The sequence below is a fragment of the Anabrus simplex genome, chromosome 5 (assembly GCF_040414725.1).
Source record: "Anabrus simplex isolate iqAnaSimp1 chromosome 5, ASM4041472v1, whole genome shotgun sequence".
Taxonomy (NCBI): Eukaryota; Metazoa; Arthropoda; class Insecta; order Orthoptera; family Tettigoniidae; genus Anabrus; species Anabrus simplex.
In genome coordinates this window covers 36,393,218-36,411,941 of record NC_090269.1, presented here as the reverse complement: position 1 = coordinate 36,411,941, position 18,724 = coordinate 36,393,218, and the positions used below count along the sequence as shown (strand labels likewise).

At 37.8% G+C, this 18,724-nt stretch overlaps 1 protein-coding gene across 1 annotated transcript in view; it reads left to right on the top strand.

Annotated features, from left to right (window-relative positions):
- Positions 1–18,724, top strand: part of Dhc1 (Dynein heavy chain 1) — a 443,578-nt gene that overhangs the window by 222,621 nt on the left and 202,233 nt on the right. The window contains exons 35-38 of the mRNA XM_068227758.1: positions 1,576–1,739; positions 6,427–6,549; positions 8,532–8,724; positions 17,248–17,378. Coding sequence (XP_068083859.1) covers positions 1,576–1,739; positions 6,427–6,549; positions 8,532–8,724; positions 17,248–17,378 — 611 coding nt within the window. The remainder of the gene's footprint in view (positions 1–1,575; positions 1,740–6,426; positions 6,550–8,531; positions 8,725–17,247; positions 17,379–18,724) is intronic.

Sequence of the window (18,724 nt, the reverse complement as noted above, 5' to 3'; positions counted from 1 at the left end):
ACTTCAAGACAAGATAGAAACAACAAAGCTAAAGTGGTATGGGCATATGATGAGAATGGAAGAAGAGAGAGTGACAAAAAAAGCTTTTCCAGAGAAGTTAACAGGAAAGAGACCATGAGGAAGACCCCAAAAGAGGTGGACAGATTCAGTGTGGGAGTGCATATAGAAGAGGGGAGGAAAACCAGAAGATTCGAAGAACTGAGAAACTCACTGAATGAAGGTGTCAAAAATCACTGATCTCATTCTTGTACCTGCAACATTTGCTAGCTTCTAGCCTCAAGAATACTGTATTTACTTGCGTATTTGACCCCATGTTTTTTTTTTCTTTTTTTTTCACTTCTACAATCAAAATAGTAAGGGGCTGTCCAATATACAATAACCTCAAATTTTGTGCCATCAGCACATGACTTCTAGGCTATAAAGAGCTATAAATTGTACATGTAAACATTCTACACTATTCTTTAACAAACAAACCGATGAATGTATTTGAGTTATACTAGCTACAGTATTTTCATTTGAAGTCAGTATTTCTAAATGTAAAAAAGACAATAAATGTTGAACACGACTTTTAGGCCTACAATATAGTCAGTTTTAGTTATTCATATTATGTCATTCATTTCATCCCATTAATTCCTCTGATGAGGTTGATATCAGGAAGGGCATACAGTTGTAAAAACTTGCTACAAAGATTCGTCTCTTAACTACAAAACACAGACATATACCATGATGCGTACTTTCAATGCACTGTAAGGGTTAAATCAGTAAATCATCATGAAGTAGTATTTTAATTTTACTTGGGGAAATATATGTATTTCAGGGTAAATACTTATCAGGGGCAGAATGTTTACCATAATTACAATTTCTACAGGGTCATAATTGGATTGGTACATTATTTTATGTGAAATTAAATAGCATTAGAAACAATACCTCTTCCAGATTTATAAAAAATGTTTTATCTTCTTTCAAAACTATTCACCTATTTGTGCGACATCATCAGACCTGCAGTGGGCCTATGCTATGGAGGCGGACATTTCTTAACTATGAAACACAGGTGTACCGCATGACTTTGACGCATGTTTTCATTGCGTGGGTTGTACGGACAAAACTATTCACAAATTTGTGTGATGTCATCGGAGCTGCAGTAAGGCTTATACCCGCTTCGAAGTGGAATTGTTGTATTTCTCTGATGAATTACGTTGTGGGGGTCTTGTATGCGAGATTTATTTTATCATTTTCTTTGTATTGAAAAACCAGTGGGGTCTAATATACAAGTAAATACAGTAACCTTGTATGGAAAATAAATTCAATATTTCTAATAAAAGATTTACAAAACAATGGTCAGAATTATTGTAGATGGCTGGTCTTAAACCCTTCTCCAAATATAATGCAACAGCATTATTTCTATGATTATTTTCTATGATTTCTGAAGTAAAGTCTACTTATTTGCTTTATCAAACAAGTGATACAGTGAATTATTGTTGTCCTTTTCTGTAATTGTTTTTTCCAATAAATGGTACTTTGAAATAAATTAAATTCTTCTATAAGTAAGGATTAAAAAGAATGGTTTGTTTCCAGGCCACACTGTTGCCGACACCTGCCAAGTTCCACTACGTGTTCAGCCTGCGTGACCTGTCCCGCATATGGCAAGGTTTGGTGGGGACACTCTGCACTGTCATCGAGAATGAAAAGGTTCTTATGGTGCTCTGGAAACATGAGTGTACCAGAGTCTTCTCTGACAGGTAAACAATCCCCTGCTTCTGCACTTCATGTCTCCAAATATTTACATGGAAATAATTAAACAACCAGTCGTACTTCATTTTTAATGTTGAGTATGGCTTCATCTTGGGGGGCATGATCAGCTCAGTGGCTTAGCTGCTGGCTTCCTGCCTGGAAGGCTGAGCTTTGAATCCCAGTCGACCCTGGGTTGAGATTTTCATCTCAAAAATCTTGCTGCATCAGGAGAGGCATCCGGCCTTAAACCCCAGGGGAAACCAGAATGAGCCTGGGTGACTCCAGTGACCACAGAAATAGCTGGGATAAGCTGAAGAACATTAAACTTTGTGGGTTCATCTATTCAGCCACTGAGAACGAATGACTTGACAGGAAAAATGTAATGGATTTCTCACTAGTCCTTGAACTGTATGGTTTTGATTAGAGAAGAATATATCAGAATGAAGAAAGACTTAGGTTCCTTTTGAGCTTTGAGTCATAAGGTTGAGGATTTGCAAATATAAGTAAAGGTCTTTTCAATTCAGCATTGAATTTAGATTACTACTCCTATATACAGGAGGGTTTGCATTAGGAATTGTTTATTATTGTATACACTGTAATAATTCTATGTGGCCATTGCTAACCTGGTGCAGCTCTTGTAAGGCAGATCGTCTGGCGTGGATATTGTTGTGTGTCTATATTTGAGTTACAGTGCTGTTGGGAACAACAGAAATATCCGGTCCCTGAGACAAGGGAATTAGCCATTTACGATTAATATCTCTAGACACAGCTGGGAATCGAACCCAGGAGCCTGAGGACTGAAAGACAAAATGCTGACCTTTCAGCTATGGAGCCAGACTTATTATACATAAATGTGCATGACAGCGATCAAGAATTAAAACAATTTTGCTATCTTTCTAACTGATGGAGTCGTTTGAATTGTGAAACAACGTATATATATCTTTAACGAGCATTAGTTATGAATGATCTTTATTACATACAGGTTAAGGAATTAATTCAGAGCATAAAAATAAGAGGTTGTTGATCACAATATCCCAAGTTCATGAAATATAATTATAGTTTCCAGAGTAAGACAGAGTAAATTTAAATCTACTATCAACTATAGCACACTAACTCACCTTCAGCATGGGCAAGCACTCAAGCATAAGTATCCACTACAAGACAACAGATGAGAAGAATGGCATTTCTCATAAAATGGAAAGACTATTTTATGTGAAGTTAAAATGGAAATGTTCAAGTACTTGTCTTCCAGTGAAGCTGGATATGATATAATTCAAGTTATGAGGATAACAATCATGTTCTAGTTCAATTCCACATAAAATACTAACATTCTTGTGAAAATCTATATCCAGCAACCAACTGCAAATCAATATGTCCTAAGTGTTTCAAAAGTAAAGTACCTTACCTCTAGAGATGATCACTACAGAAATCTTAATTAGGTAAACGTTAAAGATGGCATTAGCATGCACAACACAAATATCTAATGAATGCTTATTGTTATTTAATCATCATTCCTTCATTAGCACACATATGTGCCAGTGGAGTAATATACCACACAATACATAAAGTAAAAATACTTTGCAACACACCTGAATGACTTTCAAGATAAAAAAGTAATAGGGAAATAATACAGAAGATAGATACAAAAGGTGAAAATATATAATAAAGATCATGAAAGCTTGCAAAGTTAATGCTTACAGTAAGATACCGAGCAAGTGGCTGTGAGGGCTTGGGTCACATAGCTGTTAGCTTGCATTTGGGAGATAGTGGGTTCAAACTCCACTGTTGGTAGTCCTGAAGATTGTTTTCCATGGTTTCCCATTTTCACACAAGGCGTACTGGGGCTGCACTTTAATTCAGGCTATGACCGCTTCCTTCCCACTCTTAGCTCTTTCTTATCCCATTGTCGCTATAAGGCCTATCTGTGTTGGTGCAACATAAAGCAAAATTGTAAAAAGAAAGCAAAAAGAAGATGATATGGTAATGCTTTTCCGCCAGTCATGACCCAGGTGATATATACAGTAAAACCCCTATTTAGCGATTTTACAGGGACCTGAATTTTTAACCTTAAATGGGGGTTTACCTTAAATCGACGTTGCAGTAGAAAGCACACCTTTTCCAGTAATCTTTGCCTGTCACCGTCATCATCATCATTTAACAGTTCCAGTTTCCTGGGTACTCTTGGAGAGCCTCTTCCATTCTGTCTTATTGAGATGCATTCTGTTGTTAATGACGTCCTCCAGTGTCCTTCCCCGATCTGCAATGTCCGTCTTTACGATGTCCATCCAGTGGGTTCTTGGTCTTCCCACCATCCGTTTCCCTGCCACATGTCGCTCCAAGTTCACATATGCTGTCCTTGTTGGCTCCATCCTCATTACATGCCCAAACCACCTCAGTCTGGACATACTGATCCATTCTAACAATGATGTAACAATCCCAGCTTCCTTCCTAACCACATCATTCCTCAACTTGTCCAGTTTGGTTTTTTGAATTGTGGACCTAAGAACTTCATCTCGGATGCCTGAGTCTTTCTTAGTGAGGGTACAGGTTTCAATACCAGCTTTGATTTTGTTGGTACTTTGGGATCCCAGATGAGTGTTCGTACTTGCTGGTAAAATTGAGAGCTCTTCTGCACTCTATTTGCCACCTCCTTTGTGGCTAGTGTCTTGAGATATTACACTGCCGAGGTATGTAAAGTTTTCCACACTTTCTAGTGGATGGTTTCCTAGCATGATGTTCGCTGGTGGTCCCTCTCTGTTTATTGCCATCACTACTATTTTGAGTTTGCTTATCTTGAAACTGAACTCCTAAAACTTAACCTGCCATTCATTGAGTCTTGACTGTACTTGTTCCTCAGTTTCTCCCCAGATCATAACATCATCAGCAAAGGCCATTGCATTTAGTTCACCAGAGGTTTTCTTGATGTGCTTCATTATGTCATCCATGATGGTGATAAACAATAATGGGGATAGTGCACTGCCTTGCTGGACTCCACTTTCGGTCTTGAACCAGGATGAATGTAAGTCACCCAATCGCACACAGCTGGTACAGTTCTCATACAGCATGTGAACTTTCCTCACCAGTCCCTCTAGCACATTCCTTTTTCTTAGGCATTCCCATATCTTCTCTCTTGTAATGCTGTCATATGCCTTCTCAATAGCCCTCTCACCCACCCCACCCCACCCCCCCACCCCTGGCTCTCAGGGAAAGGAAAAAATATAATAGTCAGGTGTTTTTCTTTCAAGCAAATGATTTAAAAGTCAGTATTACGTAGAAGTGGTAGTACCGCCCCCCCACCAACAGGCAGGGGATACCATGGGTGTTATTCTACCGCAGAATACAAGTCGCCATTCATCTTACAAAATATTAAAAATACTACATACCCCCAGGTCTAGCTCCCCCCCCACAAACTGTCATATTGGCACCCATGCTGCTATCTAAGCAAGAGACCTAAATTTACATGGGAACAGCCTGTCCACTTCCTGATTTTAATTTTCTCTTAATTATTAAGCGATTTCACTACTTTTTCAGTATCCAAATGCACCCTGCTAGTCAGCTTCATACGATTATGTTCCTAATCTGTAGGCAGGCTTTCATGTAACAAATATTCACTATCCTTCACTGTATCACTCAACACAGAATTAAATTCTGAATGGAATGTGAAATATAAGCACAAACAGGCTACTGGGTTATTCAGCAATATGACTGAAAACCGGCTTTCTTGAGGCTAACGGCTTGCTCCTTGAAGGTGTAATTTACCCTGTAAAGTTCAGGAATTTAAGGTCTTTCCCAGTTTTTGCACAACTTTCCCTGATTTGTGTGGCGAGGGCCCTATCTATGTTGGAAATCACGTTCCTTTCACAAGGGATGACAAAGAACATTTTCATAACTGGAAAAAATGTGACTGTACTAAGCAATAATTGCAAAAATTTGTGATGCTGTGAGTGAGGTATTTTTACGTAGATTTAATACGACTTGAATCGGTACTTCGAATTTACAATGTACTAAGTGAGAAAATGTCTTAAATAGGGATGCACTAACGAGGTTTCATTGTACATTGTACATATCCTGAGAACCTGGATTGGTTTCCCACCAGATTCACAGAATGTTTAGTAAACGTTATATCTATTAAAAGAGGAAATAATGTGTAAATTATAATAATTACAATTAATGCACACCTGGTAGTCATGATCGTTACGGCATTGAAGTCTGACTCTATGGTTAGCCGGTTCGAGTCCTGTAGGTCGAAAAAGATTTCACCACCAGAATGTTGGCCGGCAGGGGGTGGTATACAATTTCTAATCACTAGATTGCGTGCCAAAAACCTGGATTAAATTCCAAACCTCCCCGCATTGCTCATGTAGAGAGGGCATATGACGCTGTTGATGGTGATTCGTCCATCGGATGGGGGCGTAAAGCTTTGAGCATACCCCTCGGAGTTATTTGACAGGAGTAGGCTACGTGCCGAAACCGGTCTTCTTCCTCTCCCTACCTCATCAACATCATCATATCACATTCAGATGTGCAGGTCGCCTATAGGCATCAAATAGAAAGACCTGCACCAGGCTAGCCGAACATGTCCTCAGACACTCCCGGAACTAAAAGCCATGTGATAAATAGATTATAGTTAATTATCAATCACAACTCATCTTTCATGAACTGGATATTATGTCATATTGAATATTGTATTTTCAGATTTACATTGGCATCAGATAAACTCTGGTTTGACCAAGAGTTGCTAAGGGTGGTAGCTGAGATACTGGGTCCCTCCTATTGTGAAATGGCTGCACCTAACCCTGTCTTTGTGGATTTCATGAGGTATGGATTTCCATTTACAGTCAGCTTTATAGGTATTCAGAATTCAAGAGAAACTGATCAAACATATAGTACATCAATAACTTCCTAAGATGATCTTAAGCAGGATTCATAGATATTTTGATAGCAAGGAATATGTTAATCTATGGGAAGAAACGTGCAAGTAAAATAACACTGGATGGGCTGATATTGTATATGTGATGGAAGTAATTAACTCAGTATTATAAATCAGGCAAAAAATTGGGGATAGCTAAATTTTGCAGCATTGTGAATTCAAACTCCACCTAAACATTCAGCAGATAGTTGTGGATTTTCTTTTTAGTTCATCCTTTCTCTTCTGTCTCTTCAAAAATATCAGCATGATATGCTCCCCATCTGAATTCTTGTACAACTATTTTTCATCCTCTACTTCCCTGGTGGCATTTCTTGTACTAACTTTAATTGAAATATACTTATGAATAGAATTCACTTGTTAGGTGGCTGTTACACACTTTGGCATCTTATCAATTGAATCAATTGAATTCATTATTATTATTATTATTGTTATTATTTTTATTATCATCATCATCATGTAGTTGCTGGTGGATCACTGCTTACAGATATTGATGCACTACATGAATTTTTTATGAGTTTTATTGTTTTAAATAGCATCCTGGTCCTATTGATTCTTGTTCAGACATTATTTAAAGAAATCAATATGACACTGTTCAAAAATGAACATTAAGAATCAACCTTATTTGTGTTTTAAATTATTTTGCTAATTATCCAGTAAGATAGTTTAATTTTGTCTTTGGTACCACAGTAAATGAAGTGCTGGGCTTATAAAGTCAATTACACCCCAGGTATCTTTCAGTATGATTTGCTGCTGTTAAACCAACTGCAATGATAAAATTGTTCACTCTAGTTTATCACTGCTTGCCTAACTAGTCACACCATATTGCTTTTACACTTGTATACCCCTCCCTTTCAATTGCTAACTATACTACAGTACTTAAAAATGAAGAGGAAAATGTTACACGAGGTATATCTTTTCAGTGGTTCCTTGACTGATCTGTATAAAGAACAACCAAGGGCTGAAAGGATTTGAAGAGATGAAGAAACAGACTTGAAATGTTGTGGACAGACTAATTAGATATATTTCAGGAAGTTGCAGTTCTTTTGAATGAGTTTGGAATTCTACAAACTGGCTGCTAAGTGGACATTTCCTGAATTCAGAGTGGAAAGTTCTGAAAAAAAAAAAAAAAAAAGATGTCTTATTTCAAGAAATTAAAGAGAAAAGGAATACTTCATTTGCCCACAAAATGTTTGCATGTGCATAATTTTAACACCCCCCCAATTCTGTTTAGTAATTATTAGGATCTTTTTTGCCCACCTCATTTTCGCTGTCTCAAACTTTACTCCACATCTTAGCCCGAGCACTGCAGGCAATGAATTCACCCTCTGACATCACCACCAGTCGTAGTCTAGGTCCAACCTTGAGTGAAACTGCATTCCGATCCCAGTGCCTGCCCTTTGTGATAAGTATTCCTGTTTTCGGAGTAAACAATTTCACAGTCAGTCGTATCAGATGAACTGTCACTTTCACTTAAAATCACTTCTTCAGTATTATCATAATCACCATCACACCTAATGAAATGTTTGTGCTTTCAGTGGCTACAGTTGGGCAATAAATTGTAGTACAAGTTCTTACAAGCCATATTTCTGTTCTATTCATAGAATTTGGCAGAAGGGAAAATCTTGCAGGGGTGGTTAAAATATAAAGTACATACAATTCGGTGCAGCGTGTGCATGTCTAGTCATTTGAGTTTAAGGCCTGACCAGTGACTACGTGAATGTCACATCAAATGAGTTAAGTGGGTTAATGTTGATTAAATGCTAGCTCAAAAGTAAGGTAGAAGCAAGTCTCTGATGAACACAATCCATGTGAAGTGGGTTTTTAGAAGTTGTTCAGAGACAGGTTGTAACTACTGAGCTCCACTGTGCAGGGATGCACCTGAACCGACAGGCGAAGAGGGCGAGGACGCCGATATGGAGTTGCCCAAAGTGTACGAGCCTGTGTCCGACTATAGTGAGCTACGAGAACGACTCGATATGTTCCTGGCTCAGTTCAATGAGATGGTGCGTGGGGCAGGCATGGACTTAGTCTTCTTCCCTGATGCTATGCTGCACCTTGTCAAGGTATGTTCATCATAGCGTAATGCTAATTCACTATACTTCAGTTGACTCAGATAAAACTTTTCACTGTATCCACTAGAATCTAATTGAAGTACCATTAAGACAAAGAGGAACATTTTAAAACTACTATAGTGTTCACATTTTTTGTAAATATAAAATATTTCAGAGCCCCTGGTGATTACAATAGAGCTGCAATGAGAGTAAAATTTATGCCAGAGTTAAAATTAACATCAAAATCTCATACCACATTTTTTCTTTTTGGAATAGTCACTGTTTTATGTTGTTATCAAGTTTGCTGCAGTCTGTGAATATCTTAATGTGTACATATTTTTACTATAAACATATCCATGAAAATTTTAAAACAATGTATTTAAATTGACTGACAGAAAAATGACTCTGCCACTCAGCAAAAAATATACTTGTCTCCATGTTTGAATGCATTGTGCACATATTGAAATACATATTATAACATTGATCATTGGTAACACATGGTTTCAAAAGAAAAACAGTCCGAAGATAACAAGGTATAGTTGGGATAACAAAATCAAAACTCTGATAGATTACATTTTTGTCGAGAAAGGTAACAGGAAAATGTTGGTAGACGTAACAGCACTCCCAAGTGAATCTTTCAAAGGAGATCACAGAGTTGTGATAGCTAAGTTAAAGATGGGAAAGATACAAAAGATGACTGAGATTAGGCAGAGAAAGCTAAGGGTGTGGTAATTGCAGGAGAAGGAAATAAATGAAGAGTTCCAGACACACATTAAGTATACCTAAGGAAGACATTGAAAAGGTCGAAGAGAAATGGGCATACTTTAAAAAAGTCATTGTCGAGTCTGCAAAGAAGACCTGTGGAAGAGTATCAGGAAGGAAGAAAGATCAAGAAACGCCCTGGTGAAATGACAGGGTAAAAGATATGGTTAAAAGGAAGAAACAAGCTTGGAAAAAGCTGAGAAACAAAACAACCGAATGCAAAACAGAATACAGGCACTGCAAGGAGGAGTGCTCCAAGGTGGTTCAAGGAGAGAAAAAGATAGCAGAAATTCACTGAATCTCTGCAAGAAGATACAACCGGAAACGCGTAGAGGCGCGCGGCTGTGAGCTTGCATCCGGGAGATAGTAGGTTCGAATCCCACTATCGGCAGCCCTGAAAATGGTTTTCCGTGGTTTCCCATTTTCACACCAGGCAAATGCTGGGGCTGTACCTTAATTAAGGCCACGGCCGCTTCCTTCCAACTCCTAGGCCTTTCCTATCCCATCGTCGCCATAAGACCTATCAGTGTCGGTGCGACGTAAAGCCCTAGCAAAAAAAAAAAAAAAAACAATTGGAAACAAAAAGATCTTATTCCAGCGGGTTAAAAAGAAGAAAAACCTAGGTGAAGGTGCTAACTTCAATAAAAATGAACAGGAGGAAGTGATGACACAGAAGCAGGATATATTGCAGAGGTGGGAAAAATACTTCGAACAGCTTTACAACATGCAAAATACCTCGGCACAAGGAGAAACCGAAGAACCAGATTTAGTGCAGATGGAAGATAAGGAAAAGGAAATGGTAGAGATTGAGTGGGCCACTAAAAAATGAAACCAGGCAGGCAGCTGGAATTGATGAGGTCACCATAGACATGATAATACAGGCAGGAGTAGTTCATCTACTATGGTTGTATAGACTCTTCAGAGTGATATGGAGAGAAAAGACTGTTCCAAAAGAGTGGACAAAAGGGGTCATTATACCAATTTTCAAGAAAGGAGACAGGAAGCTATGTGAAAATTACAGAAGAGTGACACTGATACCTCATACAGCTAAGACCCTTGAAAGAATCTTGGATAGAAGAATGAGAGAGTAGAGGGAAAATTGGCTGAACACCAGTATGGATTCAGAAGAGGCAGGTCCACATTTGACCCGATGGAAAGGTATTGGGAATATGGAATATGGAAAGGACATGGTAGTAATGTTTCTAGACATTGAAAAGGCATATGATGGTGTCCCAAGGAATTTGGTATGGAAAATATTGACAGAGGCACAGACTGGGAATGAAACAATGCAGATGGTAATAGCATTGTATCAAAATTGCGAAAGGTGTGTTAGAACCAAAGTGGGTCAAATTGAATGGTTCGGAGTTGAGACAGGCTTAAGACAGGGAAGTGTATTGTCTCCCTTACTCTTCATTATCATCATGGATAGAATTCTACATAATATCAAGGAGAAGATGATGGGCGAGCAAGTAAAGTATATGCTCTTTGCTGATAACATTGTAGTTTGGGGAGATAATGAAGAGGAAGTACAGACACAAGTTAGTTTTGGAATGAAGAGATAAGAAATTTTGGAATGAAGATTAGTACTGCAAAAAGTAAGACCTTGATCATGACAAGAGGTAATAGAAAATCCAGGGGAGTGATAGAAATAGGAAATGAACCTCTTGAAGTAGTGAAAAAATTTTAATATTGGGGCAACGTAATGTCACAGGATGGAAATTTGGATGGAGAAATTGATTTAAGAATACAGCAGTCTGCAAGTTTCTACCAGTGTGTGAGAGACATTGTATGGAACAAAGATGTGGCAAAGAAGTGCAAGAAGGTTTTATACTCGTCTTATTATAAACCTATACTGACCTATGATTCAGCAGCCTGGACGTTAACTAAGCAGTACCAAAGTAAGATACAAGCAACTGAAATGAGGTTCTTGAGGAGCATACAGGAAAAGACAAGACGAGATAGAATACGAAATGATGAAATAAGGGTAAGCGTGGGAGTGTGTAAACTTCAAGAAGAGATTGATATAGCAAAGCTAAAATGGTTTGGACACATGATGAGAATGCCAGGAGAGAGAATACCAAAAAGAACATTCATGGATACAGAGACTGCAAAGAGGCCTAGGGGATGTCCTAGAATGAGATGGAGGAGCTCTGTTGTGGACTGTATTGCAAATAGAGGAGTCGATAGCAATAAAGTACTAGAAGAGGAATGGTGGAAATATTGAGTAAGGGAGGGCTTTGGTACACTACCCTACCCAGAGAGAATCTGGAAAAGGGAATGGATGAAGAAGAAAAATTATAACAAACAAACACACAAATATGTATTTTAACATGTGTTTATATCTAGCCTATTTTTAACTTATATTCTTAATGACTTGTTATTTTTAGCTGAAGTTGATCTCATAAGGTTTGAAACATGTTCTAACATTAAAAATGGTTTATTATAACATAATAGCTTGTCAATTGTGTTGAATAGGTGGACCTGTTAAAAATGTTTTTTGAGAATTTTTTTTGTCATAAAACTGTAAGTCAGTACAGAACAAAATTGAAATGAATTTGTTATAATTAAGTTGATAGATATATTGCTCTCCTTCGCGCATGTCAAGTTTTGCATAGAGATCTGCAAACCATGCAGATGTTGTCGTGGCTGTAATCCTCTTCACTTCACTATGGGCTGTTCTGTATGCTTCCAATGAGGCACTGTTTTGTCAGTAAGAGACCCGCGGCACAACCTTTTCTGTTTGCATATTGCATCTTCAGCATCATCGTTCCAAAGTCACCTATCTCTGTCGATCCGCCAGCGTCCCGGTTTCTTCTCTTTGAAGCACCACCACTTGGTTCTCACTGGTCCAGTTCATTCTATACGTTGGTTTGTTGGTGGCTTGATGCACAGCTTGCAGATCAACGGTCAGTGCTGCATTATGGCTCATAGAGCACTACTTTTGCATCAAGCACATCTTTGAGATATTGACATCTGACAAGGATGTAGTCAACCTAGGTAGCATTTGCGCCATTCTAGTATGTGATTAAATTTGAATCACACTTCGTGGTCCTTTCACCATATCTGTGCTCACCATGGGCAGCATGGACTTCTTTCCATGTCCATTTTGATCACTAACAATGATAAGGTATTCTTCTGGGAGCACTTTGATGGTCATTTCCTCAGGTGTCATCCAAAAGACATCTTAGGTCAAATTTGTTTGGTCTGTCTCTGAGGCATAGGCACTGAAGAGGTGGATTTTCCTTCCATCTACGATACAGACAATTTTCATCAGGGAATCATCACACCGTTGAACTTCAGAGTCACTGCCATCTTATTTTACAGATCCAACAATGTCAACATCACTAGTTGTTCCATGGCTACCATTGTGCATTAGTGTATAACCACATCCAATGTTGTATGATTTATATCCACTCCATTGTGTTTCCTGTATTGCACATACATTAATGCATCAGTTTTTGAGAGCTTTAGCAAGCTCATTGTACTGTTCAGACAGTGCGTTAACTTTTGAGTATTGCAAGATAGGAAGTGATGCCTAGCTTGTTTAGCCATAGATGCCCACGTGGCAGTAACCCTTGCATTCTTTTCATGTTGACTGGACCTTACCAACGTGCTTCATATACGGGGGAGGCCCTAGCCTTTGTAGCAGATCCATTAGTCAACTTTCCACGAATGTGTGACTTAATTTTTTATGGCCAGCCTGGCGCCAAGTATTTTAGAACTACTGCCAGCAAAAATTTAGGCCGCTTCTAACATGGACAACAGACACCTTTTGTAGCCACTCTTTTTCAGTATAGATGTTATAACTAATGGGATTTACTGGGCGAATTGGTCGTGCGGTTAGGGGCACGCAGCTGTGAGCTTGTATCCGGGAGATAGTGGGTTCGAATCTCACTGTCGGCAGCCCTGAAAATGGTTTTCTGTGGTTTCCCGTTTTCACACCAGGCAATGCTGGGGCTGTACCTCAATTAAGGCCACGGCCGCTTCCTTCGCACTCCTAGCCCTTTCCTACCCCATCGTCGCTGTAAGACCTATCTGTGTTGGTGCGATGTAAAGCAAATAATAATAAATAAACTAATAGGATTTCAGTAGCATTCCCTCTACTGAGAGTCCATCGCCCTCCCACAAGGTTGCATCCACCATAAGCCATTGACGACCCTTGTAGGGAGTCACCTTCTCTCCCACCAAGTGACACACAGTGTATAGTTGCTGGCTGTGCAGTCTATGCCGTACTATAGCAGGATGAATCTAGCCAGACAGATCTGAACAGAATTTTATGATAATCAGTATTTAAGGTCAGGAGAGGCCTTGACACTCTAGACTGTAAATAATTGTATTCACACTGTGTGAAATATTAGTTAAGGGAAGATCTAAAAATTAATTCTCAAATATCTCCGTTAATGATGATCCTGCTGATAAAAACTGTATAACAAAAGTAGTAGAAAATAACATTCTGATCTTATGCAAAATATAAATTGATTACATGACAAATACTAATGGAAATATTTACAATTTTATGTTTTTTATTTCCTGCATCCCACCACTGTTATTTATTATTTATTTACATAGTTTATGCCCACATTGGAGCACTTAAATCAAACCCAAATACATTTATGTTAACAAAGAATTATCTGAAGATTTAGCTTGCATCATCTTCTTCCTTTCCCAAAACCTCTTCATTCTGGCTGACCTGGCTGCCCTTTCTTCATCAGATATGACATATTGTTTGTGTTTTACAGTTTTTAATGACAATCTTATTTATTTGTTTGTTCTTGAGAATCCTTTTTTCTTCTCTATTTTCAATTTGCTTCATTGTAATATTCAGCTCTTCTAAATCATTCTGAACTTCTTTACACCAATTATTTTTTGTTTTACTTTTCCAAAAGTAATTAAATAGTTGTTTTATTATCCTATTATCATTTAATCTAGAAAGATGACAGAAAAAAGCAATTCTTCTTTTTCTCATCGTATCTATTATAGATTAATGTTAATCATATTGAAGAATCCTTTGTAACAAAGACAGGAGGAATAGTAAATTATACCTCGTACATTTTTATCATAATGGATCCAGTCCTAATACCTGAATGTATTTTCTGTATCAAAGCGGGCCATGATTGGATGAACGCCTGCCTGATGTGCGATCCACTGTAGGGGAGTTAACTTGCCAAGTGGAATTGCCTGTCTGAATATTCGCAGGAAAGAGTTGGGGAGAGTTAAGATAACTAGTTTTTATCTTGCCATTCTTCTGTATCATACATTTTCTGATAACTACTGGTATTTGACACAGTGGTCCATGACAGTATTCGCGCTACTCTATCCATACCATGGGGAATCTGAGAAGTCTTCACTACTGTCTGTGTATGACCAGATCATTCGAGCACTGGAACTTTGTACTGGCAGATCACAAGTGTAGTATACTATTCTACTAACGTGGCTGACCTGTCACAAAGACAGGTACAATAGCTAGCTAGTACCATATTACTCGCCTATTACAACCCCTCACCTGTAACAACCTCCCTTAATTTACTACTATCAGGGAAAAATTAATCAGAAAAAAAGGAATCAGGAGGAAAAAATAAAAACAAAAACTTTCTCAAGTGATCAGGCAGCAAGTGCAACATTTCAGCTCAAGGTAAAACCCACTCTTCTGCACCATCTGTGCATTGGCCTTTGCCTTGGCTATTCTCTCTCACTATCCTAGATTTCTCAGTGGTGCTCTTCCAGCTTCCAAGTTCCACATCCTGCATGGCCGCAAGTAGTGTGTAATTAGGAAGTGTCCAGTACAAGGGCAGGAGTGAAAATGAGTGAGAAAACAAGTTTTATGGCATCCTTTAATTTGAATGTGTTAGAATATACTGCAGAAGATGGTGTAGGAGTGGCAAGTGATAAATACAAAGTACTGCCTTATATTATTTGTTATTGGCATAACGAGAAAGACAAATTATTGGGAGCAAAGAAAACAGCTAATTTCTTCCCCAGTGTGAAGAAAGGAGAATACAAAAATGTGAACATAAATAAGCCATTCAGAAATCATGTTAGGAGGTTCTACTTAAGTTGGATGGTAAATGGTAAGCAAAGGATGACAGAAAGGTGGCAAAACCAAGCAACCGTACTTTCATATAATCTAAGAGTGGGCCGTAAGTGCATAGAAAACAGGAATTTCTTCTGCTCTGGATAGAACTGAAGACGATCTACCCAAGGAAGGGGAGAGTGGAAACGAGGATTTGGACCGGCCATATGACTATGATAGCAGAGATCCCATTGAGTGATCTGAAGCATTCTTTCAAAAAGAAAGAAAAAAAGTAACAAGAAATTAATTTTGAATAGTTATATTAAAACATTTTATAAAAGTCAGTCTCTTTTTTATTATTTGCTTTACATTGCACTGACACAGATAGGTCTTATGGTGACAATGGGATAGGAGAGGCCTAGGAGTGGAAAAGAAGCGGCCGTGGCTTTAATGAAGGTACAGCCCCACCATTTGCCTAGTGTGAAAATAGGAAACCATGGAGAACCATCTTCAGAGCTGCCAACAGTGGGGTTCAAACCCACTATCTCCCGGATGCAAGCCCACAGCTCAGCGCCCCTAACCACTTGGTCCTATTCTGCTTTTTTTTTTTTTCAGTTCCTTACCTCTGCGTGTATGTCTTCTTGTCAAAAGAACTTATTTTGCAGTTGAGGTAGCAGTTTTCTAACAAATAATATATTTTTATATAGGTGAATTGTTATTTGTGTAATCATGCCTCCGAGGCTCAGGCGGACCAGCCACTCACTGCTGGGTTCCGTGGTTCAAATCCCGGTCACTCCATGTGAGATTTGTGCTTGACAAAGCAGAGGCAGGACAGGATTTTTTCTGGGTACTCCGGTTTTCCGTGTCATCTTTCATTCCAGCAACACTCTCCAATATCATTTCATTTCATTTCATCTATCAGTCATTAATCATTGCTCCAGAAGAGTGTGACAGACTTCGGCAGCCGACACAATTCCTATCCTTGCTGCTAGATGGGGGCTTCATTCATTCCATTCCTGACCTTGTCAAATGGCTGGAAACAGTCTGTGGATTTTCATTTTTGTTATTTGTGTAGATATGTAGTTTTATCCCTATATTACATTTTTAATAAGCTGATTCATTCTTGGATGTGTGGCTGGACTTTAAAATTATGCAGATTACAGTTCTTCTAAAGAAAACTTATTCCACCAGTTAAGTCCTCCGTGAAGATAAACTTGTTCTCAAAGATTTTCCAACACTTCTGCATGCTAAAATGTGACAGATCACAATAAATGGAACTTTATCTTTGCCCTTACTCTGACTGAGTTATTAGTATTATTGTAAAGAGGAATCTGAATATGAAGGTGGTGTTCAGTGTTAAAATAATTAAGAACATGAGAGAGTTGTTGCCATGTCAAGCATTATAACATTAGCCATCTGAATTTAAAGAATGAAAAGAATATATTTAATATAATAAAAATGCTCTTTAAATTTTGTGTTGTTTAACTTAAAAACAACAAAATTATGCATCCATTTGTTTGAGAATCATATTAGTCATATCTTGTGATTACTTCATTTGCTGAAGTTTTCTGAAATTATGAGATTTTGACTTTCATCACTGTTTTTGACTCTCTTGAAAATATTACTCAGTTAACATAAGGTCCATATTGAACTGTTCCTCACAATGTGTCATAACAGTCCAGGATTTGATTGCATAGAATGTAAGGGTTAAAATGCTCAAAGGAAATTAAAATATATTTAGATATCCTAAAACTATTGCACAGATTTCTCGAGTTATTCGTCATCCTCGAGGTAACGTGATGTTGGTAGGCGTGGGTGGTTCTGGCAAGCAGTCACTGACCAAGCTTTCATCTTTCATTGCTGGCTACAAGACCTTCCAGATTGCTCTCACCCGGTGAGTATTTTTTTCTGTCTCTGAATGTTCCATATCTGTTAGATGTTCTGGATGAGCTAATGATGGAATCAGGTATCTCTGTATTATTGAATAAATGTTGTTGGGAAGATACTAAGTAAAAACAGTTGAGCATTACATTTTCTGGGTTATACATCGTCATAATTATATGGTTTTATTTTTGTAATGAATGAAGCCATTCTCTTTCAGTGTTGACTCAGTTAATATAACATATAAGGTCTCTAGTCTGTTGAACACAAATATAACTCTTAGACCACCATAAAATACCTGTAAAAAATGAACAATTATGGTAGTTGTACAATCAACAAGAAATAAGGTCTTAATGATTGATTTACAATTCAGTACAATATTATTTTTTACTTTATTTTAAGAAAAAGGAACATGTTTCGTCTCTTATGTTGTGTGACATCTTCAGCCTAAGCTATTGTGGTAAAACACATGATAATCCTAATACTATTTATTTCAGTATTTCGTACAAGTCTCTTACCCTTTTTTTTTTTACATCTTCCAAAAAATATATGCATTGCATGAATTGTCCAGCCACATAATTCAACATTGAGTTATTCCACCTAAAAACAAGCCCTGTTTGATCAGATATTCACGTACTCAAGGCTTCCAACATGAGATCACATCGACGTATTTCAAGTTTGAACTCCGATTTTAGCACGCTATGATCATCTTTTTTAATTTCATTTTGTAGTTAAAAACTCAATGGGACTTTATCGTTCAAATTGGTCTTAAGATGTACACGAACTGTGTTTTTAAAAAATCTGTGTTTACATGTGACAGATTGAGTCACCTTGACTCTTCAACATTTTCACATATGTCATTGTTTTTGAGTATTAAGATTAACATGTGTTTTATTGTAATAGCTTAGGCTGAAGATGTTTTACAGTAGAAGAGATGAAACATTTCCCTTTTTCGTAAAATAAAGTAAAAAAGAATATTGTACTGTATTGTAAAGGTGGAGTCACTCAATCATTAAGAACTTATTTCTTGTTGAGGGTCCTTGGACACTCCCGGCACTAAAAGCCATACGCCATTTCATTTTTTCTTGTTGAGGCTGACAATACAGATTTATTATGAAATTTATTTCTTGCGGTAGTTGTACAATCACTCAAAAAAGAGTATGAGCGCATGGCATGGTTTAAGTTCCTCGCTGATAAAATTTTCTCAGAAACAACTGAACCTATAGATACAATGTTTGTTGTGTATCCACAGGGTTTACATTTACATGAGAAGTGAATTATATTTTGATAATAATTAAAATTAAGTCAGGTAAAATATTAAATGTAAGGAACTAATAATACCATGCCTTTTTTAAAGTG